The 26,517-nt window shown below is 39.2% G+C and overlaps 1 protein-coding gene across 3 annotated transcripts in view; it reads left to right on the top strand.

Annotated features, from left to right (window-relative positions):
- Positions 1-26,517, top strand: part of LOC122561329 (metal transporter CNNM1) — a 106,426-nt gene that overhangs the window by 56,081 nt on the left and 23,828 nt on the right. For all 3 annotated transcript variants that reach the window (XM_043713036.1, XM_043713034.1, XM_043713035.1), the window contains 2 exons: positions 6,893-7,056; positions 14,227-14,392. In XM_043713036.1, the coding sequence (XP_043568971.1) occupies positions 6,893-7,056; positions 14,227-14,392 (330 nt within the window). The remainder of the gene's footprint in view (positions 1-6,892; positions 7,057-14,226; positions 14,393-26,517) is intronic.

Here is a 26,517-nt window from a genome sequence, read left to right as displayed (position 1 = left end):
GAAGGAGCAGTGCTCCGAAAGCTAGTGTGTTTCCAATTAAACCTGTTGGACTATAACCCAGTGTTGTGATTTTTAACTTTGAAATTAGGACTGTATTTTTGTTTTTCCATTATTCCTCTCTGCACTTCATGTCAATTAAATTAAGTGACCTATCAGTGTTGAGGGAGTTCTTTAACGTTATTGGAGGATTTCCGACTCTGAAAGCCTAAAGCTTTTCATTGATTCTGAAGGGGACTAATTACCTGTTCTGAAGTCTGTCTAATGAGAGCCAATGAATTATAGTTGGGTTAGATCGCTCATCTGGAAGAAACCTTGTGGGCAGCAATTGCTGCCTTAATGTGGACAGCCCCATTCTAGGGTTTTTGGAACTGAGCCTTGAACCTTAGCAGAAAATAGGCAGAGTTCACTCTAGTGGATGCATACTGGTGGAACAATGTCCCAGGAATTTCCAGTTCAGATGTCTTCAAAATATTTTCATCTCTTTAAGTTCCCCACACTGTTGTTTACTTTAGCCTTGAGATTGCAACTTGAAATACTGGGTTAAGAATAATTATATTTTTGTATGAATAAAAATCTGTGTTAATATAAAGCATTGTCTTAATGCAGTAGGATTATTTATTTTAAAGTAAAAGTGATGAAATTTCATATTAATTGATTAAGCATTGGTGACCAGTATTCCATAGCCTCAGCCCAATCTTAACGCATGCATGGTTTTTCTCTCTCTTACTTTCTTATGTAAAATACCCAAACCAATATTTGTAATTTTCTTTAACTAACTACCTATTAGCCTAATACTGTTACACATTGTTATGAAAAGTATATGCTATTCAAAGCATTTGTTCTTGTGTCGGTCTCTGCAGTTGTTGTCAGACAAGAGTTTATTCACTTTTTTATTTCAAATTTCCAGCATCTGTAATTTTATTTTTGCATTACAATTACGCATTTAGTTATTTGCACCTTATAATATATCAATCAAGAATTTATTGTGTGTATCTTTTAAGCATCTTAATGTGGGTATTCTTCACAGAACTAAGACATATTAATGGTGGGTCCACTTTCCATTTTTAGTGCCCAGTTACGGCCCAAGGAAATTGCTAGGTTCTGTAAGGAGCGATAGTACAGTTGATATTCTCAAACGACAAAATCAGATGTACTAAAATGCTTTTTTCATTTTACAGTTATCTTGGGTATTAAGCAGGGCTGCTGTTGAAGAAGTAGCACTAGTGGAATCACAAGACATCAACTTCCTGTGATCGTTCTGTGCTTATGTCAGGTTAAATAGAATACATTTACATGTAAACTATTCTTGGCATTCACTGAAGGGTTCTTGACAATGTACCTCAGCCTCCATCTCATTACAAGGAGCTGAAAGCCATTAAGCCACTTGAGCCCACCCCACCGTTCAATAAGAGACCATTTGCAACTTAATACCTTAGGATGACAAAAATCTATCAGTGTCAGATTTGAAATTTCCATTTGCTCTTATATCACTTGCTGTTTATGCAAGAGAGTTTCCAATTTTGGTATAGAAGTGTTTCCTGATTTCACTCCTGAAAGGTCTGACTCTAATTTTTAGACCACCTTCCTACCAAAAACAGTTTCTTTCTATGTACCCCATATGTTCACCATAGTATTTGGAAAAGTTTGATCAAACCGTACTTTAATCTTCTAAATTCAGGGGAATTGCATTCATAGTTTGTGTAGTCTCTCCTTTAGTTCAGTCTTTGGGGTCGAGGTATAACTCTGGTAAGCCAATGCTGCACTCCTCCAAGGCCAATTAAGCCTTCTGAAAATATGGTGACCAGAACTGCTCTCAGTACTTCGAGCGTGATAAAGCTGAAACATGGTTTCTAGTATTCTAAATTTAAAGAACTGCATTCCATTAGCTTTTTAATAATTATTTGTATCTGGTTATCACTTTTTTTTTAAATAAGCTGTGTACCTGGGTTCCCAAATTTCTTTGACCCTCCACTGTTTCTAACTTTTCACCATTTGGAAAATAATCTCTTTTGCCTGTTTTAGGTCCAGAGTGGATGATTTCACCTTTGTATATATTTACTGCATTCTTGCCCATTCACTTATTCTGTCAAATCTCTTTGCAATTTTACATTTCTACCTACACTGCTTACAATGCCACCTGTCTGACTTAGTGGCAAATTTGGAAATTAACTTCCATCCAATCATGTAAGTTGTTGATAAATACAGTGAACAGTTGAGCCTCGCAACACAGATCCTTGTAGGATTCTGCTAGTTTCATATTTCCAATTGGAGTGCTTGCCTATCATTTCTACTCCATCTCCTACTGCTCAGTTAGTTTCCGAATCAAATTAATAATTTGTCTACAACTCCATGGCTTTTTTTGTACACACTTAACAGGCAGCTCCTAATGAGATTTGATAAAGTCTGCAGCAATATGCCTCTTTCTGTTTTGCACGCCAGGCTAGAAGTTTGAGTGTTTTAAAATGTGATTATTAATTTAATGAAAAGTTAAGAACGGTTTTGTTTTGTGGAACAACGCCTGTTAGCAAGTGAATTTTGATTGCTGAATTCATTTTATTTAATTTTGTAAAGTAGTTATTTCATGACAGAGTCAGGTGTCCTTATTCAGAAAGGTTGACTGAGAGCATTACTTTGTATGGCTTATTTAATTCAGATCTTTAATCAATTAGTGAAGACCTTTCACTATCAAGAATGTGTGCTTCCATAAAATACAAAGTTAAAAATCACACAATACCAGGTTATAGTCCAACAGGTTTATTTGGAAGCACTAGCTTTCATAGCACTGCTCCTTCATCAGGTAGTTTTAGAGTATAAGATCGTAAGACACAGAATTTATAGCAAAAGTTTACAATGTGATGTAACTGAAATTATACATTGAAAAAGACCTGGATTGTTTGTTAAGTCTCATCTTTTAGAATGACCATGTTAGTTTCAGTTCTTTCATAAGTCAATCGCAAATTTTTTTTTAAAAATTACATTTTCAAGTGATCCATAAAATACCATAATCTCCATAAAATACCAACATTAACAGCTTGTTTTCTGGTCATGACTGTACCTATTTTTACCATAGTGTGATGGCAAACTTATTACAGGAAAGAAAAACCAGACAATTTATTTTATAAAGCTCATGAGAAAAAAATGAGTAATGTTTAAGATGCTTGTAAATTTAAAGAAGTGTACTTATATGGTGTCTTATGTCTCAATGCATTTTATAGCTAAATAAGTCATTCTGAAGAGTACTGCAGTAAAAAGGCAAATTGAGTGCTGAAAATATAAAATAAAAGATGATAGCATGGCTGATTGACAATGGTTAGGCAACATTTCAAGATATTTTGGATGGTTTGAGCTATAGGAAGAGCTGAATAGGCTGGGATTTTCCCCCCGGAGCATCAGAGGCTGAGGGGTGATCTTACAGAGATTTATTAATCATAAGAGGCATAGAGTTAATAGCCAAGGTTTTTTCCCAGGGTAGGAGAGTCCAAAACTAGAGAGCACAGGTTTAAGGTGAGAGGAAATAGATTGAAAAGGGACTTGAGGGGCAACTTTTTTCACGCAGAGTGTGGTATGTTTATGGAACAAGCTGCCAGAGGAAATTGTGGAGGCTGGTACAGTTACAACATCTAAAAGGTAGCTGGATGGGTACGTGGGCAGCACAATGGCTCAGTAGTTAGCACTGCTGCTTCACAGCGCCAGGGACCCAGGTTCGATTCCAGCCTTGGGCGACTGTCTGTGTGGAGTTTGCACATTCTCTCCGTGTCTGTGTGGATTTCCTCTCACAGTCCAAATGTTGCAGGTTAGATGAATTGGTCATGCTAAATTGCCCATAGTGTACATGGATGTGTTAGTTAGGGGTAAATGTAGAGTAATAGGGTAGGGAAAAAGGTTTGGGTGGGATACTCTTCAGAGGGTTAGTATGGACTTGTTGGCCCAAAGGGCGTGTTTCCACACTGTAGGGAGTCTATGACTAGGAAGGGTTTAGAAGGATATGATCCAAATGCTGGCAAATGGGACTAGATCAGTTTAGGGGATTTGGTCAGCACGAACAAGTTGAATGCAAGAGTCTACTTCCATGCTGTATGATTCTATGACTGTATAATTTTACAAAGGATCCCACTTGATAACACTCATAATGTGCTTGTATTTGACATTTTGTGGCAATGTTAATACCTCTTGCAATTAGTTGTCAGTTTATCCATGGATTCTCTTGTAACCTGGATTCTTTTGTGTATGGGTGTCTCTCCAAGATTCAGGCAGTGGATTTGTAGTAAAGTCAGTCTTCTCTGGATTATCCAAATGCTCCATAATTGACATGCTATGTCAGTTTACTTGTGCATCCTGGAAAGACAGGCCTGATATTGGCCAGGAGCTCTTCCCATTCTGCTCCAAATTGACAGTGGCCCCTAACTATTCAGAAGTTGTAGTGAGAAAGTATTCACTCCTTTGTAACAGGAGGCTACACTGTTTTAGATGGATAACACCAGCAAGCCTGCTTGACTTGAGTGCCAAAGCTTCGACTTCACCAACTTGTATCTAAGCTTCTAAGCTGAAGTAAGTTGAGTCCTCTCCTTGTGACACCAAATTGTGCAGTATACATCTGGCAAACAGAAATAATTCTACACATACAGATTCCCCAAGAGCTTGATTTGAATTTTTTTTAATGGAATTCAACTAACTTTGGTTATTCGCCTAACCAAAAGGAGATATTATTTAAAAGGTGGTAATATGTCTAATCACATCAAAAGTCAAGCTGTTTGGATGTTCCTTTGTATATTTAAAGAATAGTTATACAAAATCAGAAGTGCCATTAGCTAACCAAAAAAAATTCTAAAAGAGATGAGAACCTAATAGTAGGAAGTGATGTTTGTAAAGTGGTTATCAGTTGTCAGTGTTTTCATGGGTTGTTTGTTTCATTAGGTGAATGATATTGGAACAGGATGACAGATATCAAATACTGTATTTATCATACTATTTATGGTCGAGGCAACATCAAGTACAGCTCAGGTGTTTGCGTAATGCAGAGTAAAATCACTCCTGGATTTCCTCAAAAATGGACCTTAATACCAGTCGAATAGCAGCAAAAATAATAGCTTGCCGAAATGTGCTGTCTTTAGTTTGGGCAGATGTCCTACGGCTCATCAGAGCAAAACAATGAAATGCTTTCCCAAATAAAATGAGATTTGGATGGGTGACTGAAATCTGGATTCAAAAACGTAACTTTTAATTAAAGGAGATAAAGTGGCTCACTGGTTTAGACAAATCTTGATATAGCTTGAGTAAAGTGGCAACCAGTGTATTGCAACATACTTATTTTCAGCAACCAGCATACCATTTTAAATTAGAAATTGCTCACAAACATGGATCCACTAAGGTGCTTAAGCAGTGTTGGCAGAAAGTGATTGTATTGAATGGATGTGAATGGTGCTGACAGAAAGAAAATGACATAGTTCAAATTTATTGAGCCATCCAAGTCATTTGTTGACTGATTTCAGAGTTGTGTAGATTTTCATTACAATTTGTTTTTCAATTGGCAGGCAGTTTGGATTACTTTAAGTGTGGTTTATAAAGAAGCAGAGGCTTAGTACTGGGCGCATTGTGTGTGTCAGTTCAGTGAATTGATGCTTGAAAACTAAGAGAAAATGTGTTTGGTTGAGGCGGAACCTTTGGTATTCAATGAATTGACCTTGGATTTTCCCAGTTGTATTTTGTTGGAAGAAGTATAACATCTGCTGATGACCCAGTTGGCAATTTAGGGGGTGATTTGCCTAGAGGATCTGAACTTATTTGGATGTGTGGAGTGATATGCCATACCAGATCTGAATTTGTAGGCCTGCTTCCTGCCAATGTTTACTGCCAATAAGCAAGTCAGAAATGCCTGCTGTTGCTGCAGATCTGAAAGACCTGCAGTTTCACTGTGGTCAAAGACTTCAGGCCATCCAGAATTAATAACCAAAAAGCTTTATGTATCTGTTGTCACTCCTTAGTCTGCTGCCCTGTACTACTGATTTTTCTCTTCACCTTCTGACTCTCTAGTTGAAACATTGGGCCACCCTGTTGGTCAGCTATGAGGTAAAATAAGTCAAAAAAGTTAGGGACATAATCTATCATAATTAAATTATTACTCCCTTTTAGAAGTTTTGTACTCTTGGCATTCTGGATTTCTGTTCTCTTCTCCTGTGCTCCAGGTCCCATTTTCCATGGTTTGAGCCTAAGGAATAAGTGCTGTCAAGTCAGAAATCATAGGAAAATCTTTCCATTCAAAGGTTCTGGTCATGAAAAATGTAAATGATAGTGACCTATAGGTGGTGCTGTTAGCAGTGCAAACAAACTTTTTCAATGAGGTTTTAACTGTTGATGAAAATGTATGATAACTAGTTAAAGTGGCAGGAAGATCACAAATGGTAAAGTAATGCGCCAAAAGATAAAACTTTTGCTCAGCGAGTAATTAGAATCTAGAATGCCCTGTTTGTGAGTGTGACTCGGGCAAATTTGATCGTAGTTATGAAAGGAGTTAGGATAAGCATCTAAAGAGAGAAGCATTTGCAGGGCTGCGATGAAAAGCTGGAGACTTGGGACTGTCTAATTGATCTTGCAGAGAACCTGCTTGGATCCAATGAGCTGAATAACTTCCTTCAATACTGTAACCTTTCTTGAAATAGCAACCACACCTTAATCAGTTTTGGAACTATTTCTGGATATAATGATTAGAATAATACTTTATACCAGTAGCTGTTCCTGCTGATAACTAGCTATGTCAAAGTCACTTAGTACTTTGTTTGTCGAAGCATTAGGAATCATTTGTAAGGTTTTTGTGACTCACATTTATGTAAAAGCATTTGCAAGATTACAATTAAAGGGAATAATTTTTATTTCTCTTCAATTCTTATGAACCTAGTCACTAGATCACCATCTCACAGCAGTGGAGGACAATGGACAGACCAAGGAAGTCGGACAGAACGGGTTGAATTTGGGGGTGGAACCTATCAACAAAGCATTAGTAGTTATTCCTACATTCCAGACTACTCTGTGCGGGTGTTAACTGACGTCCAGTTTGTGAAGGTAAAATGTTGCTTCAGTATTATGATCCTGCAAATATGCTATTTCACTGTATGATTGGAAGCTAATCGTATTTGTATGTTTAGTGATGGAACTGTATATTGCCCAACTGTGTCAGCCAAGACAACCCTCTGGTCACTGAATTCCCAGACACACAAGTGCATGGATATATTAATGCAAATTTACAAATCTAAATCATTCTAAATGTATCTAACAAATTCACATCTCTCAAGCTTTTTGTGGAAGTTTTGAATGAAAGCTTGTAACTATTTTTTCAGTATCAAAAAGAGGGACAATATCTTGGAAGGTCTTCAAATGAAGCTTTGTAGGTAGAGATTAGGAGTTAAAAGGAGGCAGTCACAATGCCTGGAGGTTATAATAGACCTTCAAACAGTCAACAGCAATAGAGGAGTGGATATGTCCACTTGTATGTAACAATTCATTCAGAATTGTTCATTCAGAAGGTTAAGATCCACAGTGACTTGGCTGCTTGGGTTCAGAATTGATTTGCCCATAGGAGGCAAAGGGTAGTGGTATTTTTCTGGCTGGAGGTCCGTGACTAGTGGTGTTTCGCAGGGATCCGTATTGGGACCTCTGCTAATTGTGGTATATATAAATGACTTGGGCGAAAATGTAGGTGGGTGGATTAGCAAATTTGCAGACCGTGCAAAGATTGGTGGTGTTGGAGATAGTATAGAAAGTTGCCAAAAGATACATTGGGATATTGATCAGTTGCAGATATGTGCAGAGAAATAGTAAATGGAGTTTATTACAGGTATATGTGAGGTACTGCACTTTGGAAGATCAAATGATATGGAAAAGTATGCAGTTTATGGCAGGAACCTAAATAGCATTGATGAGCAGGGGGATCTTGGGGTTCAAGTCCATAACTCCTGGAAGTGGCCACACAAGTTGATAGGGTGGTAAAGAAGTCATATGTCTTGCTTGCCTTTATTGGTTGGGGAATTGAGTACAACAATCAGGATGTCATGTTGCAGCTTTATAAAACTTTGGTTAGACTACATTTAAGAGTATTGTGTTCATTTCTGGTCACTATATTACAGGAAGGATGTGGAGACTTTGGAGACATTGCAGAAGAAGTTTTCCAGGATGCTGCCTGGAGTAGGGATATAAGCTATAAGGAGAGGCTAGAAAAACTTGCGTTGTTTTCTCTGGAGTAGTGGAGGCTGAGGGGAGATTTGATAGATGTCTATAAAATTATGAGATGAATAGACAGAAAGTTGAATTGTCTAATACAAGGGGGTATTTAAGGTGAGGGGGGGGAAATTCAAAGGAGATGTGAGGGGCAAGTTATTTTTATACAGTATGTGGTAGGAATAAGGTGGTGGAGACAGATATTGTAACCGTTTAAGGGGCTTGTAGATAAGCACATGAATGTGCAAGGAATGGAGGGATATAGGCCAAGGACAAGCAGAAAGGGTTAGATTAATTTGGTGTCATGTTTGACACAACATTATGTGCCGAAGGACCTGTTCCTGTGCTGTACTGTTCAGTGTAGATGGTTCAACAAGGCCAGTGCAGTACTGGACCTAATTCTGAAGAACGTAGCCAGCTGTGTGTTCGAAATGGCTTTGGGAGAGCATTTTAGTGATAGTGGCCACTGCACCGTATGTTTTAAGTTTGTACTGGAAAAGGAAAAAGATTGTCTGCAAAATTGGGTTTTGGTTTTGGGGAAGGTTGATCTTATTAAATTAATGCAGAATCTGACCAAAGGAGACCTTCCACAGTCTGAAGATGTGCAGGTTAGGCGGACTGGCTATGCTAAATTTTCCATATGTCCATGAAAGTGTAGGCTAGGTGGATCAGCAATGGGAACTGCAGGATTATAGGTAAGGGGGGTGGATTTGGGTGGGATGCTCTTCAGAGGGAAAATGTGAACTTGATGGGTTGTATGTCCTGCTTCCACACTATGGAGGTTCAATGATTCTAGGATAGCTATTTCTGGCTAAATCTACAACGGAAGAGTTGGGGGATACGTTCAAAATTGAGTTGGTGAGACTGGAAGCTAAACATGTCCCCTTCAGAGTGAAATGTAGGAGACCAGAGAATCCTATATGTCTAGGAATATTCAGGACTGCATATGAAAGAAAAGAGAAGCTTTCAACAAGTACAAAGGGAGCAAATCAACAGAGACCAGAATGAAGTGCAGGGGTGAGCTTAAGAAAGCAATTAGGAGAGCACAGTGGAGGCATGAAAAAGCACTGGTGGGTAAAATTATGGAGAATTGTGAGATATTCTATAAGTATATCAAGGAGAAGAGAATAACTAGAGAAAGAGTAGGGCCCATTAAGGTACCAAGGGGGAGATCTGTGCATTGGTAGGATGTTAAACAGGTATTTCACATCTGTCTTCACTTTGGAAAAGGGGTAAAAGTTGCCAAGCCCCAGATGCGGCCAAAGAGCCTAGGATACACTGTAGAGAGAAGACTATGGGGCTTTGACCCAAATTTTTTATTCCTTTTGGCCACAGGGAAGGTGTCTGAGGACTGAAAGACAGTTAATGTTGTTCAAATTTTCAGGTAGGGTGATAGAGATACGCCAGGGAATTAGAGAGCAGTTGTAGGGAAACTTGGAGAAATTTCTGAAGGTGAGAATTAATATTCACTGGGAGAGGAAAAGTTTGTTCGGGGTAATCAGCATGGGTTTGTCAGAGGATGTCATGCTGTACAAAACTGATTGAATTTTTTGCGGAGGTGTCTAGATGATGATAGTTGATTTTATTTCTCTGGATTTTGACAAAGTCTTTGGCAAAATCCCACATAGGAGATTAATAAAGAAGGTAAAAGGTCATGGGATCCAGGGCAAATGATAAGTTAGATTCAGAATTGACTTGGTAGTACAAGTCTGTTTGTGTGACTGAAGATGGGTGTCCAATGGCATACCTTGGGGAGTAATGCTAAGTAACTTTATTGTTTGTGATAAATGTAAACAATGCGGAAGAAGGTGCGGGTGGGAGGAGAAGGTGATAAATTAGTTTACAGATGATACAAAGATTGGCCAGGTGGTTAACACTGAGGAACAAGGTCTTCATTTACAGGGGGATAACAGATGGATTGGGCAGATGAGTGGCAGTTGGAATTTAACCCTAAGTGTGATGTGATGCACTTTGGGAGAAGTAACTAGATAAGGGAGTACTCAGTGAACAGCAGGACACCAGAAAGTTCAGAAGAATATGAGGATCTTTGAGTTCTTGTTTACTGGTCTCTGAAGTCAGTAGGGCAGATTAATAAGATTGATCAGAAGACATATGGGACACTTGCTTTCAGCAGTCATGGCGTAGATCACAAGAGTGCAGTAGTGTGTTGGAGTTGCATAGGACTTTGGTTAGTACACAGTTGAAGTACTATGTGCAGTTTTGGTTACCACACAATAGGAAGGATGTGCTTGCACTGGAACGGGTACGGCAGAGATTCACCAGAATGTTGGGATGGAGCAGTTTAGCAATGAAGAAAGGCTGGATAAGTTCAGGTTGTTCACTTTAGAACAGAGAAACCTGATAGGGCACCTGATTGAGGTATATTAGATTATAACAAATTGGATAGAAAGCAGCTGTTCCCTTTACTTGAAGGGTCAGTAGCAAGGGGCATAATTTTGAAGTAAAAGGCAGGAGGTTTAAAGGGGATTTAAGGAAAGAAATTTCACCCAGAAGATGTTGGGAACACACTACCTGGGCGGATAGTTAACAGAGCAAACCTCAAAAACTTTAAAAAGTATTTGGATGCATCTTAAAATGTCATAACATTCAAGACTTTAGGCAAAATTCTGGAAAGTTGGGTAGGTGTAGATTTAGTGTAGATTTTTGTCAGTGCAAACTCAGAGTCATACAGCATGAAAGCAGACCCTTCCGTCCAACCAGACTGTGATGAACATAATCCCAAACTACACTAGTCCCACCTGCTTGGTCCTAGCCCATATCCTTCCAAACCTTTCCTTTTCATGAATCCATCCAAATGTCTTTAAACTGTTGTAATTGTACCCACATCCACCTTCAGGAAGTTCATTCCACACTCAAGCCACCCTCTGTGTAAAAACGTTGCCTGTTATGTCTGTCTTTCCTCATTTCCCTTCTCCCCACCTTACCCCAGCTCCAACCTTCCAGCTCAGCACCATCCTCATGACCTGTCCTAGCTGCCTCTCCCCTGCCCCAGCCCGCCTATTCATCTCTCCACCCTGGAGGTTCCCTGCCTCCATTCCTGATGAAGGGCTTTTGCCCGAAACGTCGATTTTCCTTCTTCTCGGATGCTGCCTGACCAGCTGTGCTTTTCCAGCACCACTGTAATCTAGACTCTGGTTTCCAGCATCTGCAGTCCTCACTTTTGCCCTGTCTTTATTAAATCCCTGTCCTCTCACCTCAAAAGTGTGTCCCCTAGCCTTGAAATCTCCCCATCTTAGGGAAAAGACAATTATAGTCAACTCTATATCTCTCATTATTTTATAAACTTTTGTCAGGTCACCTCTCAACCTCCTACGCTCTAGTGAAAAAATTCCCAGCCTATCCAGCCTTTCTTCATAGCTCAAATCTTCCATACCTGGCAAATCGCTTCTGAACACTCTCTAGTTTGATGATATTCTTCCAATAACTGGGCAACCAGAAGTGGACACTGTATTCCAGAAGAGACCTCACCAATGACCTGGACAACATAATGTCCCAACTCCTATACTCAAAAGTCTGAAAAAACAGCACTGATGGTGAGAGCTTATACAAATGATGGTATATGATGATGTGACCTAAATCAGTTACTGATATGAAACGTTACAGATAGCTGGTTTTGAACATTTTTTGAGATATTAGCCTTCTTGGATTTCTCAAATAATTTATACTTATTTCAACATGGAACCCAAAAGGAACACCGAAGTATGAGTCAATAGAAATGATTAGTAGTATGGAATGGATTGACATTTCAATGTCACATGTCTTCTGCTACTTCCAAAGGCAAGTTTATACCCCATGATTTGTTTGTGAAACTGTTTGAAAAATCATTGTTTAAAAATCTTGGAATGATGAAAGTTGGTTTGAAATCCATTATTGCATCATGTGTTTGTGACGTTAGTGAAACAAGGGCATTCATTACTTACTTGTTCTAATTTTTATATTTTATCAGATACTACTTTACAAAACTTGTCAGAGGAGTTTTTTTCCAACACACTTACCATTTGTCACATGGGACAAATTGGCCAGAGAAGTTCCAACTTGATGGTTTTCATGTTTAGAATCTTGCAATACTAAGTTGTGTTAAAGTTGCAATGGTATATATGCATGCTATACTTGCTAGAGCACTATTTGTCATCAGTTCCTAATTGAGCAAGACAGAACCTCACCACATTGCTGTCAGTCAAACGTCATGCTACAACTGTATTTACCAGAATATAATTTTGTTGTTGGGCTTCTAGTGACCTGGAAACTGGAAGGCCATTTTCTCAATGGAACAAGAGAGTTAGTGGCCTTTGCAAAATAATTGAGATGTGTGTGAGCAATGAACAGTGCTGCTTTACTATCAGTAAGTATCGAAAAGTACAATTTTGCCAAGCTAGGTCGATGCAGCAGCAAACAAAGTTTTCAGCTTTAATCTTAACAGATGTGTTGAAAATGTAATTGAAATAATTAGGATGTTATTGACACAAAAGTAAAAATTACAAGAAGTTTGCCATGAGCCAAAGATATATTAAATGTTGAATGCTATGTTCTGAAATGGTAGCCAACAGAACATAAGCAATACAAGGGTCAGAGTGCTGGAATGTAGAGATTTGATGATTCGTTTAACAAATTTCTAATAAAATAGAAAATAATTTGAAATAAATTGAAGAGATTTATACTTCTGAAATGAATTGAAACATATTGTCAGAAACAGAGCACCTCACTTAACAAATTGCCACTACCCTTATAGTGTATTTAGTAGCTTATTTTGCAAAACAGTTGAATTGCAAAACTCTTTTGAAACTGTTCTCTATCACTGGTTATCAGCTTTGATTGCAGATAGATTGAAATTTTGAACTCTGTCAAAAGAGTGTGCATTTGTTTTTGTCAGTATTGCATGATGTAGTGAACATGACGATTAGGTCCCCTCAATTTTGGTAATCATTGAAATATCACGAGGGAGTACTGAATACGGGTTCTGTTACTTTTCTGTTCTGTAGCTAAAGTATAAGACTGCTTAGTTTCTCATCTTTCAATCACCATACGTCTCAGAGTCTACATGCCAGCTGCCTCAAGGCATTTTCTGTTTCCTTACTGTCTGTGATAAGTGTGCTTTATATAGCGTTTTTCTTCTTATCCTGTCAGTGATTGTCTCAATTAAATAATTCTCATTAGCAGGAAGCATTTTTCTGAGTTTTAGAATATTTATTATTACACACTTATCCGGTTTAAAAACAAGACATCTCTCTACCTTGACTCTGTATCATTGTCAGTCCTGCAAAGTTTAGATAGATGAAGGAAAAAAGAATACAATTACAATGAGCAACTGTCTCAGTCTCTTTGGTGACAAGCCTGTAGCTTCTTAAATGAGTTTATTCCTTTACCTGAAATGAAGGTTTTGAAAAGCAAAGAATTCTTAGTAAGCTTTGAGACTTCCTACAGTCAAATTTCCAGGGGTTAGTTCTCAGGTAAATTTGAAGTTAGAGCAAGTTGGGAAGTCTTTCTCTCATTTTCAAGGCAATGATGTTATTATGTTGTTTGCTTGGTTGAATTGCATCTGTTTTGATGGCCTGATGGGTATCTGTCAGAGAGTAGTTTCTTGCTGACTTCAAGAAGCAAAGAGAAAATATGGCCATTGCATCATGTGACTCTATTGTTTAAAAGCCCTTTTCTAAATAATGGGTGGTTAGGATGGATATAAATCTCGTGTTGTGATGTTGACACCTTGAAAGATTTAGTCTGCCAGGGTCTTCGTTGCTGAATGATGCCTTCAATTTAAATTACCCTTTAAAATGTCTTTCAGGAATAGGCATCGAGCTAGCATTAATCTGAATGGTTCCTTACATTCTCCTTGAGAAAAGGAGTGCTTCAAACCTCAAAAATAGTTAAGGAATCCTTAGGCATAATTCTTTTACAACATTTTGTGGTTGATTTTTAAATATACAAATTATTTTAAATTTCAGAATAGATTGGGGATTTGATGCGGATGTGTTATAAAGTTGCTTTTTTTTTTACCAGATCACGAGGATGCAGTATGCAAATGCATTAGCAGCAACCAAACTGGAGAATTCTCCCCAGACCCCTGAACCTGAGACGGCGATATCAGCATCAGCAAGCAAAGATCCAACCCTTAGCATGTCCACCGAAACTACTAACTTGTTAAATGGAATGAACCGTGTGATTCGTAAGTCATATCCTTGATGAGAATTTGGTATAGCTTGCTTGGATGCCCTGACTTCTTAAAAGTGCATTCAGCTTGTGTATATAAGTGTATTAACAGACTTCAGTGTCAGGCATTCTGGCCTTTTCTTAATTTAGAAAGGAAAAGTGGAGATTTGAGATCAACTAAATACTCTGCATTAACTGAAGCAAGATCGTTCATTTGCACTTGAATTTATGGCTCCTGTTGCATTAATATTTGAGATGAATCTTTAAACTTCATGCCTGTGACTATGCAACCTTAGTTGTTTGCCGTCCTTGTTGTTCACTGTACTTTAAACTCTGCACTGACACGTCTCGAGTATGTTTACAATGTCTATGGCCTCACGTGAAGCATTAAAGGCTGGTGAACATTATTTGACTGTGAAGAATGCTGATTACAAAATTCCTTGGAATGGTGCATTACAATTCACTGGAACTGTTGTGTTTTTTTTATGCCATTAATTTGTTTCTTTTTGCCATTCCTAACAACTGCATGTCTTTTTTTTTTATAAAAGCTATTTATGCTCATATTGTTTTTAGCCATTACTAACATGGAAATGAACAGTTGCTGAGAGTTTTCTGTTGTATAATGGGATGACACTGAGAGCTAGCTGAGACTGCTTAAGGTTCTGTCTCTCCATTGCAGCATAAAACATTTGTGACTGTTCATCATAACTGTTAGTGGACAGATAGGTAGTGATACCATTTTGACTATGACATCAACTGTTGGAAGTTGAAATGTATCTAAAGATATGCATCGATACCTATCCTTTTCAAACCTAACCTGTTCACTAAAGTTTATTGTCTTGAGATAAGCTATGTGAATGAATGACACTGTGTGTTACTAGAGTTCTGTTATTTCATATTTTCATTTTGTACAACTGATGAGCCTACCACATTTTAGTTGTATGCAGTGGAAAAGCACAAAAGTATTTTTTAATTATATTTATTGAATAGTTGGAGTTTACTTCAGTTGTGACATTTGTTGAGAACTGGCACTGTATATTTTTCTATTGCTTGATTCTATAATGTTTGTACATTTTTATTCAGTTATTGACATGATGTCCCAGACTAATGTTAAGGATGGTATTTCCGTTTCTCAGAAAAGTATAAATGAAGTCAGATTAAATAAAAACAAATAACTTCAAAGCCCTAATTACACGAAGTCAGTATCATGATTTTCTTAGTTAATTAGTTCAGACTTAGTTGTCAAATTTGGATAATGAATTTATTTTCATCTTATGTGTTGTTTGAATATTCTTCAAATAAATTGCTGCAATAAGTTATAGTCTGAATCTGGAAATTCCCAAGAAGTGCTGCATACTAAATGGATAAAATCTATTGATTGATGTTTGTACAAAATTGATGTGTTTTGGTACCAGTTTTCAACACCATGTAAGCATACGCAGTTGTTTTTACAACTGAGTTTATTGACCAGTTTTCAGAATTAAGTATACTGGCATTGCTTGCTTTTACTGGTGTTTTAGGCGAAAGTGAGGACCGCAGATGCTGGAGATCAGAGTCAAGATTAGAGTGGTGCTGGAAAAGCACAGCAGGTCAGGCAGCATCTGAGGAGCAGGAAAATCGAAGTTTCGGGCAAAAGCCCTTCATCAGGGAGCTTCCTTATGAAGGGCTTTTGCCCGAAACATCAATTTTCCTGCTCCTCGGATGCTGCCTGACCTGCTGTGCTTTTCCAGCACCACACTAATCTTTACTGGTGTTTTACCAAGTAACTGCTGTCTCCTATTTTGTTGTGGTGATGAGAGTTAGCAATTAAAGCAGGTTTGTCTCAACTCCATATATATCTCTGTAATATGACATAATTTTCTCAGTGACATAGCCTGATATTACAAAGGCATTATATAATAGTAATTACATAATTTTAAGGAAATTTATTTCCTTTACTTGAAGTACATTGTCATCTAAACAACAAAATAGTCCCTTATTTTAATTCTTTTGCATATTCTGTTCCAGTTTTGAAATACTTTTTTAAATTATTGTTGACTTTGCGTTTTGATACATTTTTAACAGAAGCAGTATTGTATTTTGTAAAAAGCCAATAATGTTGGCTGCGTTTAGTGTCACCACTGCTCCCAGCCAGAATGAATGTGATTAGGTATTTCTCCTGTCAAACATAGCTAGAGACCTTGAGGGTTGTAAGTGACTGGTATCGATTTTAATCAGGTAATTCCTATTTTCCACAATTTTACAGACTTTTTATTTTAAAATGGACTTTCTTATTGTGAAATGCACTGTTAAGGCAGTAAAAACCCACTACGGCCAGCTCCCTGGTGCAGTGGCATATTTACGCACTCTTAACATTTTATCTTTCCATATCTTACACATTTCCCTGGCCCAGATATTTTTAATCAACCTGTTCAGATGTGTTATGACACACCTCTGGAGAAAAGACACAAACAAGGCCCTCACAAGCACTCCTCATTTCCTTATTATACAACCCAGTGACCTGCACATGTCCTCTCTCATTACAGTGCATTGTTTATACAAATGGAAGATTCCCTGCCTCTTAATATATGTCAAAACCTCTGTGACCAAGTCTAACTTGATGCTTCACTATGATGTTTCAATTGCAAATTGTTTTTTGTACAACTGATGAGGCTGCCACATTTTAGTTGGTTGCAATGGAAAAGGTCAAAAATCTTTTTAATTATATTTATTGAATGGTTGGAGTTGACTTCGGTTGTGACATTTGTTGAGAACTGGCACTGTATGTTTTTCTATTGCTTGATTCTATAATCTTTTGCATATTCTGTTCCAGTTTTGAAATACTTTTTTAAATTATTGTTGACTTTGCGTTTTGATACATTTTTAACAGAAGCAGTATTGTATTTTGTAAAAACCCTGAAGGGGTCAATGTTCTAAGAAACCTATATTACTACTGTTGTGGTGGTTGATTGTAAGACTCAATGCTGTTGTAATTTCACAATGCAAAGGCACGTCCTTGAAGATGTTAATAATAAGAGAGATTACAGGACCCATCAACCTGCTCTTTGAATTACTTTTCAGTTCTGCTGCAAGATCATTGATCTGAAGCAATAATTGTTTCTGTCTCCCCATTGATGCTGCCGAACCTGTCTTAAGTTTCCCAGTATTTTCTGTTTTATTTACAATTTCCACTTTTAAAGTATTTGTCTTTTATTCTTTATGCGAATTCATTTTAAATGCATGCATGGTCAATCTTTAAAGGTCGCTACTTTAAATTAAATATATTATCAGCATCAGTTTTAAGCACAGTGCAGAAATCAATTTACTTGAAAAACTTTGCTACGTAACCTACTTCACATAGAATATTATGGATGATTGATATGACAAAATGTTGCAATCACATGGGCTGTTAGGAACTGGCCCATTTATGTTTCCCTGCTCCATTTTCCAATCTAAGTCGGAAAGAGGCATAATTCAACAGTTATGAAATAATAATTGGTGAGTGGAGGCGTGGGTTGCCATAGAGGCTGTTTGTCAGAAATAGTCTGTGATCCATGAAATTCTAAAGAGAGAGTAAGGTTTTCAAAATAGGAGTGAGAATAAGAGAAGGGAAGAATGACTAAGAATTTTTGGCAAAATGTTGAGTTTAATGTGCCTCTAAGATGGAGTTTAATATTGGATGTAGGTTTGCTCGCTGAGCTTGAAAGTTTATTTCAAGATGTTTCTAAGTAACATCTTCAGTGGACCTCAGGCGAAGCACTGCTGAAACTTGCTGCTTTCTATTTATATTTCTGGGTTTCTTTGGGTTGGTGATGTTATTTCCTGTGGTGAAGTCACTGCCTGTTCCTTTTCTCAGGGGGTGGTAGATGGGGTCTAACACATCGAGTTAGGCCCCCTGAGAAAAGGAACAGGCAGTGACTTCACCACAGGAAATAACATCACCACAGGAAATGACATCACCAACCCAAAGAAACCCAAACATATAAATAGAAAGCAGGAAGTTTCAGCAGTGCTTCGTCTGAGGCCCACTGAAGATATTAACTAGTAGGGTGACAAAATGTCTAGAAATCAACCTACATCCAAAACCTCAAATTGAGTTTAGTTGCATTAGAAAGTTTTTGGCAAGTCAGAGATACCCTATCATAAATTCCCTTATATAGCCATTAACCTCATGAAAATGGCAACCAGCCTTTAACTTGCCTGAGTGTTTCAAAAATTAGGTTAGGATTAATGATGAATTTGTTCATCATTAGTTACAAATTAAATTTGCCTTCAAAGGTCAGGTTTAGTAAGTAACAATGTAAGGATCCTTTAATGATAAAAATCATGTTCCTGCAAAGCCAGTCAATCTGTTCAGCAACAGAGAGCAGTTGAGGAAGGAATTCCACACACATAGTGGTACATCTTTGGAACACTCTTCCACAAATGGCAGTGGATGCAGGAATTTAACTTTAAAACGGAGATAAATTTATGTTAAGCAAGGGCATTAAGGGATATGGGCCAGAGGCCAGGAATACAGAATTAAGCCACAGATCAGCCACGATCTCAATGAACGTTCTAGGTTTTATGAATGGGGGAAAACAGACTCGAGAGGGTGAATGGCCGCCTCCTGTTCCTATGACACTGTGGAGTCTGACATTAGGAATTCTTTAAATTATTTTTCTTGCTTTTCCTTTTCTAATTATCATTTATTTCGCTTTTAATTAACTCTTTGTGCTGAATTGGACTCTAATCACAATATCTCCTTCCTAGTCATTCATATTTCCTTCTCAGCCTTCAACTCTTATTGATTAAGATAGATAGGCAAATTGACTGCTGGTCCCATTTATAAAGGTCCCTGCTGTTCCATTGTGTTATTGTCACTCATCTCCAGCAATTTGTAACTGAATACATTTTCAGGCTGAAGGAGAAATGTCTATTCAAAATACTGCTTTCAGTTCTGGTCTCCTTGCTATAGGGAAGATGTGTTAAACTTGAAAGGGTGCAGAAAAGATTTAAAAGGCTGTTGCCAGAATTGGAGGAATTGAGGTATAGGAAGAAACTGAATAGGCTGGGGCTATTTTCCCTGTAGTGTCAGAGGCTGAGGGGAGACCTTAGAGGTTTATAATAATATCATCAGGGGCATGTCAGGGTGAATAATCAAGGTCTTTTTCTCAGGATAGCGGAGTCCAAAACTAGTGGGCATAGGTTTAGGGTGGGAGGAGAAAAATAGAAAAGGGACCATAGATGCAACATTTTCACGCAGAGTGTGGTGTGTGTCGGTGTCCAACAGGTTTATTTGGAAGCACTAGCTTACGGAGCGCTGCTCCTTCAAAAGGTGATTGTGGAGTGTAAGGTCGTAAGACACAGAATTTTTAGCAAGAGCTTACAGTGTAATGTAACTGAAACTATATATTGAAAAGGACCTGGAATGTTTGTTAAGGCTCTCATCTTTTAGAATGGGCATGTTGGTTTCAGTTCTTTCATATGTAAATCGCAGAACTTTCTTAAAGTTACATTCTCAAATGAACATTAACAATAGATAATGCATTGAAGGTGTGAGGTGACCTTCGTGAGGCTGTCTGTGCCCCAATGTTCAAACTAATTCTAATCTAAAAAAGGATTTACAGAATCTTACATGGATTCATGCAGTTTTTGAGTCAAATAAAATATAATTCTGCAAGTACAAATTCACACCACAAACTTTTATGTGGATGTGTATTTGCGGGAGCAGTGGGGGGTATGAGTGTCCAGGAGAGTGTTTGTGTATGTGTGTGAGTTTAAAGGGGTATAAGTCTTTGAAAGGGTGTGTGTATGTGAGTGAAATATGTGGGTGTTTGAGACAGAGCCTCTGTGTGTGAGGGTCTACCTGACTATGGGTCTTTAGATATGTGTGTGTGTGTGTGTGTGTGTATATCATGCAGTGGGGTCACCTGTCTGTGACATGAACCCAAGGTCCCAGTTGAGTCCATCCACAGTTGAGGGTGCTTGGCTATCAGCCTCTGCTCGACCACTTTGATTTATTGCTGTCCCAAAGTCTGCCTTGGAGGATGGTCACCTGAAGGTCCGAGGTCGAATGTCCTGGACAGCTGAAGTGCTCTCCGACTGGGAGGGAACACTCCTGTCTATTGATTGTTGTGCGGTGTCCATTCATCTGTTGTCGTAGCCTCTGCTCTGTCTCACCAGTGTACCATGCCTCAGAGCATCCTTGCTTGCAGCATATGAGACAGACAACATTGGGTCAAGTCACGTGAGTACCTGCCATGTACATGGTGGGAGTTGACCCCATGTGTAATAGTGGTATCCATGTTGACATTCTGACACTTCTTGTGGCATCTACAATGACGAGGTTTTATGGAGTTGTCCTGAAAACCAGGCAGTGTGCTGTGAACAATGGTCTGTTTGAGGTTTGGTGGTTGTTTAAAGGCAAGAAGTGGAGGTGTGGGGAAGGTCTTGGCGAGGTGCTCATCGTTGTTAATGATGTGTTCATCCTAATTGATAACTTGGTGCGATGCTCAACTCATTGACCACCAGTTCCGATGTGCCACAGTGAGAAACTATAATGACCTCCTCAGGAGACAGACACGAGCTGCTCTATTCCTGATAAAGGGCTTTTGCCCGAAACGTTGATTTTCCTGCTGCTCGGATGCTGCCTGAACTGCTCTGCTTTTCCAGCACCACTCTAATAAACAATCTGGTTTCCAGCATCTGCAGTCTTTGTTTTTACCCTTTAACAAGCTGCAACCGACAGGATACCCTTCATTGCCCAGTACTTCCCAGGAGCCGAAAAACTACACCATGTTCTTCACGGCCTGCAACACGTTATCAATGAGGATGAACATCTCACCAAGGTCTTCCCCACACCTCCACTACTTGCCTTTAGACAACCACCAAACCTCAAACAGATCATTGTTCACAGCAAACTGCCTGGTTTCAGGACAATACCATACAAACTTGTCACGGTAGACGCTGCAAGATGTGTCAGAGTGTCGACACAGATACCACTATTACACTGGGGACACCTCCTACCATGTATGTGGCGGGTACTCATGTCACTCAGCCAACATTGTCTATCTCATACACTGCAGGCAAGGATGCCCTGAGGTATAATACATTGGTGAGACCGAGCAGAGGATACAGTAACGGATGAATGGGCACCGCACAACAATCAACAGACAGAAGTGTTCCCTTCCAGTCAAAGAACACTTCAGCAGTCCAGGACATTCGACCTCGGTCCTTCGGGTAACCATCTTCCAAGGTGGACTTTGGGACAGGCAACAACACAAAGTGACCGAGGAGAGGCTGAGAGCCAAGTTCGGTACCTATGGAGATGTCCTCAACCAGGACCTTGGGTTCCTGGCACACTACAGGTGACCCCACTGCTGCAAAACACACACACGCACACGCACACATTTACGCAGACCCTTTCTCATACACAAGCTCTCTCTCATACGCTCACACATACACTCCCACACACTAACATGCACCCTATCACAGACTTATACCCCTTTACATTCACACTCACACACACATACACATAGACACTCTCTGTCACACACAGTTATATCCCCCTGCGCGCGCACACCCACATGTATACACACATATATAAGTTTGTGGAGTGAATTTGTGCTTGCAGAATTACATTTTACTTTGCTCAAAAATGGCATGAATCCATGTAAGATTCTGTAAATTCCTATTTTAGATTAGAATCAGTCTGAACATTGGGGAACGGACAGCCTCACACAGGGCACCTCACACCTTCAGTGCATTATCTGGGTCAACATGGCGCCTATTGTTAAAGTTCACTTGAGAATGTAAATTTAAAGAAAGTTCTGGGAATTACATCTGAAAGAACCAACATGCCCATTCTAAAAGGTGAGAGCCTTAACAAACAATCCAGGTCCTTTTCAGTTACATCACACTGTAAACCTTTGCTATAAATTCTGTGTCTTACAATCTTACACTCCACAACCACTTTTTGAAGGAGCAGCACTCTGAAAGCTAGTGCTTCCAAATAAACCTGTTGGACTATAACCTGGTGTTGTGTGATTTTTAACGTAAAGTGGAAATTCAATACTGGAGAAGCTGGAATTGTGTTTCTTACAGCAGACGAGGTGATGGTGAGTTTTGATGGGAATATTCAAATCATGAGCTAGCCATTTGGATACAGAACTGACTCAAAGGTAGAAGACTGAGGGTGGTGGTGGAGGGTTGTTTTTCAGACTGGAGACCTGTGACCAGTGGAGTGCCACAAAGATCGGTGCTGGTCCTCTGCTTTTCATCATTTATATAAATGATTTGGATGTGAGCATAAGAGATAAAGTTAGTAAGTTTGCAGATGATGCCAAAATTGGATGTGTAGTGAACAGCGAAGAAGGTTACCTCAGATTACGTTGGGATCTTGATCAGATGGGCCAATGGGCTGAGAAGTGGCAGATGGAGTTTATTTAGATAAATGTGAGGTGCTGCATTTTGGAATAGCAAATTAGAGCAGGATTTATGCACTTGATGGTAAGGTCCTAGGGAGTGTTGCTGAACAAAGAGACGTTGGAGTGCGGGTTCATAGCTCCTTGAAAGTGGAGTCACAGATCGATAGGATACTGAAGAACGCATTTGGTATGCTTACCTTTATTGGTCAGAGCATTGAGTTTAGGAGTTGGGAGGTCATGTTGTGACTGTACAGTACATTGGTTAGGTCACTTTTGGAATATTGTGTGCAATTCTGCTCTCCCTCCTATTGGAAGGATGTTGTGAAACCTGAAAGGGTTCAGAAAAGATTTACAAGGATGTTGCCAGTGTTAGGAGGATTTGAGCTATAGGGAGAGGCTGAATAGGCTTGGGCTGTTTTCCCTGGAGCATCGGGCACTGATGGGTGACCTTATAGAGGTTTATAAAATCATGAGGGGCATAGATAAGGCAAATTGACTTTTCCCTGGGGTGGGGGATTCCAGAACTAGAGTGCATAAGTTTAGGGCGAGAGGGGAAAGATATAAAAGGGACCTTTTGCACAGAAGATGGTTCGTGTATGGAATGAGCTGCCAGCGGAAGTGGTGGAGGCTGGTACAATTACAGCTTGTAAAAGGCACCTGGATGGGTATATGAATAGAAAGGGTTTGGAGGGATATGGGCCAAGTTTTGGCAAATGGGACCAGATTATGTTAGGATAGCTGGCTGACATGGGCAAAATGGACCGAAGGGTCTGTTTCCGTGCTGTACAGCTCTATGGCTCTATGACATGTTTTCGTGGAGTAAATTAGGGGAGACTGCTTCAATTGGTGGATAGATTACAACACCAATAACTGGATGACACTGAATCATTAAAGTTAAGGAATAAAAGAGGGGAGGCTGAGAATGGTTTTTAAGCAGCTACTTTTTTAAGATCCGGAATGGAATGTCTGAAAGAGTGATATATTGGATTCAACAATAACATTCCAAAGGGAATTCGATATGTATTTGAAAACTGAAATGTTTAAAGTAATTTGGGGAAGAGCACAGTGGTGCAAAAAAATTGGATTTCTCCTTCAAAAGCGGCACAATGGGTTAGATGGCCTCCTACTGTGTTGTACGTTTCAGTTAAAAGGTTTCAGACAAAATCATATAATTGGTTTGGTGCCTGCTTTATCTGCAGGCTTTGATTGAGCTAATGAAGATACATAAGAAGCAAACGAATGCCAGAGTTTTGGGGTTTGAAACAGAAGGAGGGAAGACAGGGTGGAAAGAAATATTTTAGAGTTTGAAAGTGCAGATCGTGAGAAAGAAAGGAAATATGAATAAATATTAGTGGAGGAACAGTGAAAGAAAAAGTGTTTCAGGATAAGCAATTAAACTTCCAAACCCACAAATAGAATTAGATAAACAGGATTTCCCAATCCTTGATGTTTGGTGGCAAGTTAGTGTCGTGGTGGCAACGCTTGATGCAACAACTGGTTACAATATGCTTTTGCTTTTATTCACCAGAACAAGTCTCCGTATGCCCTGTTTTAGCAATTTCCCATGTTCATGCTTAATAAGTTTGAGAAAAATATTCATAAAGCTTGAATCAAAAGATAAGTACCACTGATGGCAGGTATATGTCATAGTGACATGAGCTGGCATGTTTTAGAGTTAGGTTTTGAGCATTATAATTAACAGTTTTTGGTCTAATGTTCATATTAAAAGAAAATTGAGTGAGCAGATAGTAATTCAGTATGGTATCAAAGGACACATTTCAATTTAGCCCAAAGTTGATGTTACTTAATCTCGCTTTGAAATACTGTGGCTTTTTCAAAAGTGATGCAAAGGGCTGAATACCACAAAATATTTTTATTTTTGGAATGGGAAAGTTTTTTTAACAGAGGGTGTGGAGAAGGAGACTTTTGGGACGGACTGGGAAGAATATAAATTTCTCTAGTGTCATTGTCGTTACCTGATTTTAATTAATTAATTGTAAAATGACATGGTGATTTCCAACTAGATTAAAACTGAGCGTGCTTGTACTCGCGCTTCAGGCCAGCAAAAAGGAGCATTTGCTCATTAAAGGTGAAAAGTTGACCAAATTACTGGTCAACTTGAAGTTGCTCAATTTGGTTTGCTGAACAATTCAATCTGATTGTGCATTTAAAAATTCTTCAGTACGGTTTTGTTCCAAGTTGCTTAACTTGAATTGCTCGATACTTTAAAAATGTCTAGTTCAAATAAAAAAAATCAACAAACACCATTGAGGTTGTCAGATCCTGTCTGCCAATGGCAATGGCTGCAGGTGGACAGTCAAACTGTGCTGACCTGTTAAATAAAAAAAAAATTGCTGGGAGTCACTGATCATGACTTGTCTCACGCTGAGCAGGAGCGGACATGGAACTGCTGAGTAAGTGAAGTAATATATTTGGTTGGTTGCATTACCCGAAACACTACTTCGGTAGTGTCTCCCACCCATCTTCCTCCTCTAACCAAAAATAAATGGTTCTATGCACTGGATTGGTAAGGTTACTAGTTTTTTTTAATATTCTTTATATTTTTACAGTCTCTTTGGGCATTTAGAACAGTTGGGATGGTGTTCAGGGCAGTTGAATGTCCCTTCTCAATGTGGGAGGTAGGGGTCACCTCTGGTGTCCCTGCTGACTTCATATACGGGAAGTGCGCTCAACTCCAGCTCCTCGGAAGCTGCTTAAGGAACTGGAACTGGATGAACTTCAGATCACTTGGGAGGCAGAGGAGTTACAGGGTGGTCGTCACAACTCAGGTTCAAGGAAATGGCAGATGGGTTACTGTCAGGAGACAGAAAGGGAACTGGCAGGCAGTACAGGGAACCCCTCTGGCTGTACCCCTCAACAACAAGTATACCGTTTTGGATACTGTTGTGGGGAGGGACTTAGCAGGGATAAGCCATGGGGTGCAGGTCTCTGGTACACAGTCTGTCCCTGTTGCTCAGAATGAAAGCAGGGAGATGTGCAGAGTATTAGACATTAGGGACTCCATAGTTAGGGGAACAGATAGGAGGTTTTGTGGGCACGAGAGAAACTCACGGTTGGCATGTTGCCTCCCAGGTGCCAGGGTTCATGATGTCTCAGACCATGTTTTCGGGATCCTTAAGTGGGAGGGAGAGCAGCCCCAAATCGTGGTCCACATACGTACTAATGACATAAGTAGGAAAAGAGATTAATTGAATTGAATTGAATTTATTGTCACATGTACTGAGGCACAGTGAAAAGCTTTGTCTTGCGAGCAATACAGGCAGATCACAGAGTTAAGTAGCATAGATAAGTAAATAATATGTAAACAGCAGCAAAAACAAAAACACAGGTACAAGCAAATGTTAAGAGTTTGTGAATCCATTCAGTATTCTAACGACAGTAGGGTAAAAACTGTTACAAAACTGTGTATTCGGGCTTCTGTACCTTCTCCCCAATGGTAGAGGTTGTAGGGTGTAGGCTTGCTCGCTGAGCTGTAGGTTTGATATCCAGACGCTTCATTACCTGGCTAGGTAACATCAGTGGCAACCTCCAAGTGAAGCGAAGCAAAGCTGTTGTCTCCTGCTTTCTATTTATATGTTTGTCCTGGATGGGGTTCCTGGGGTTTGTGGTGATGTCATTTCCTGTTTGTTTTCTGAGGGGTTGATAGATGGCATCTAGATCTATGTGTTTGCTTATGGCATTGTGGGTTGGAGTGCCAGGCCTCTAGGAATTCTCTGGCATGTCTTTGCTTAGC

The sequence above is a fragment of the Chiloscyllium plagiosum genome, chromosome 22 (genome assembly GCF_004010195.1).
Source record: "Chiloscyllium plagiosum isolate BGI_BamShark_2017 chromosome 22, ASM401019v2, whole genome shotgun sequence".
NCBI lineage: Eukaryota > Metazoa > Chordata > Chondrichthyes > Orectolobiformes > Hemiscylliidae > Chiloscyllium > Chiloscyllium plagiosum.
This window is presented reverse-complemented; position numbering and strand designations above follow the sequence as displayed.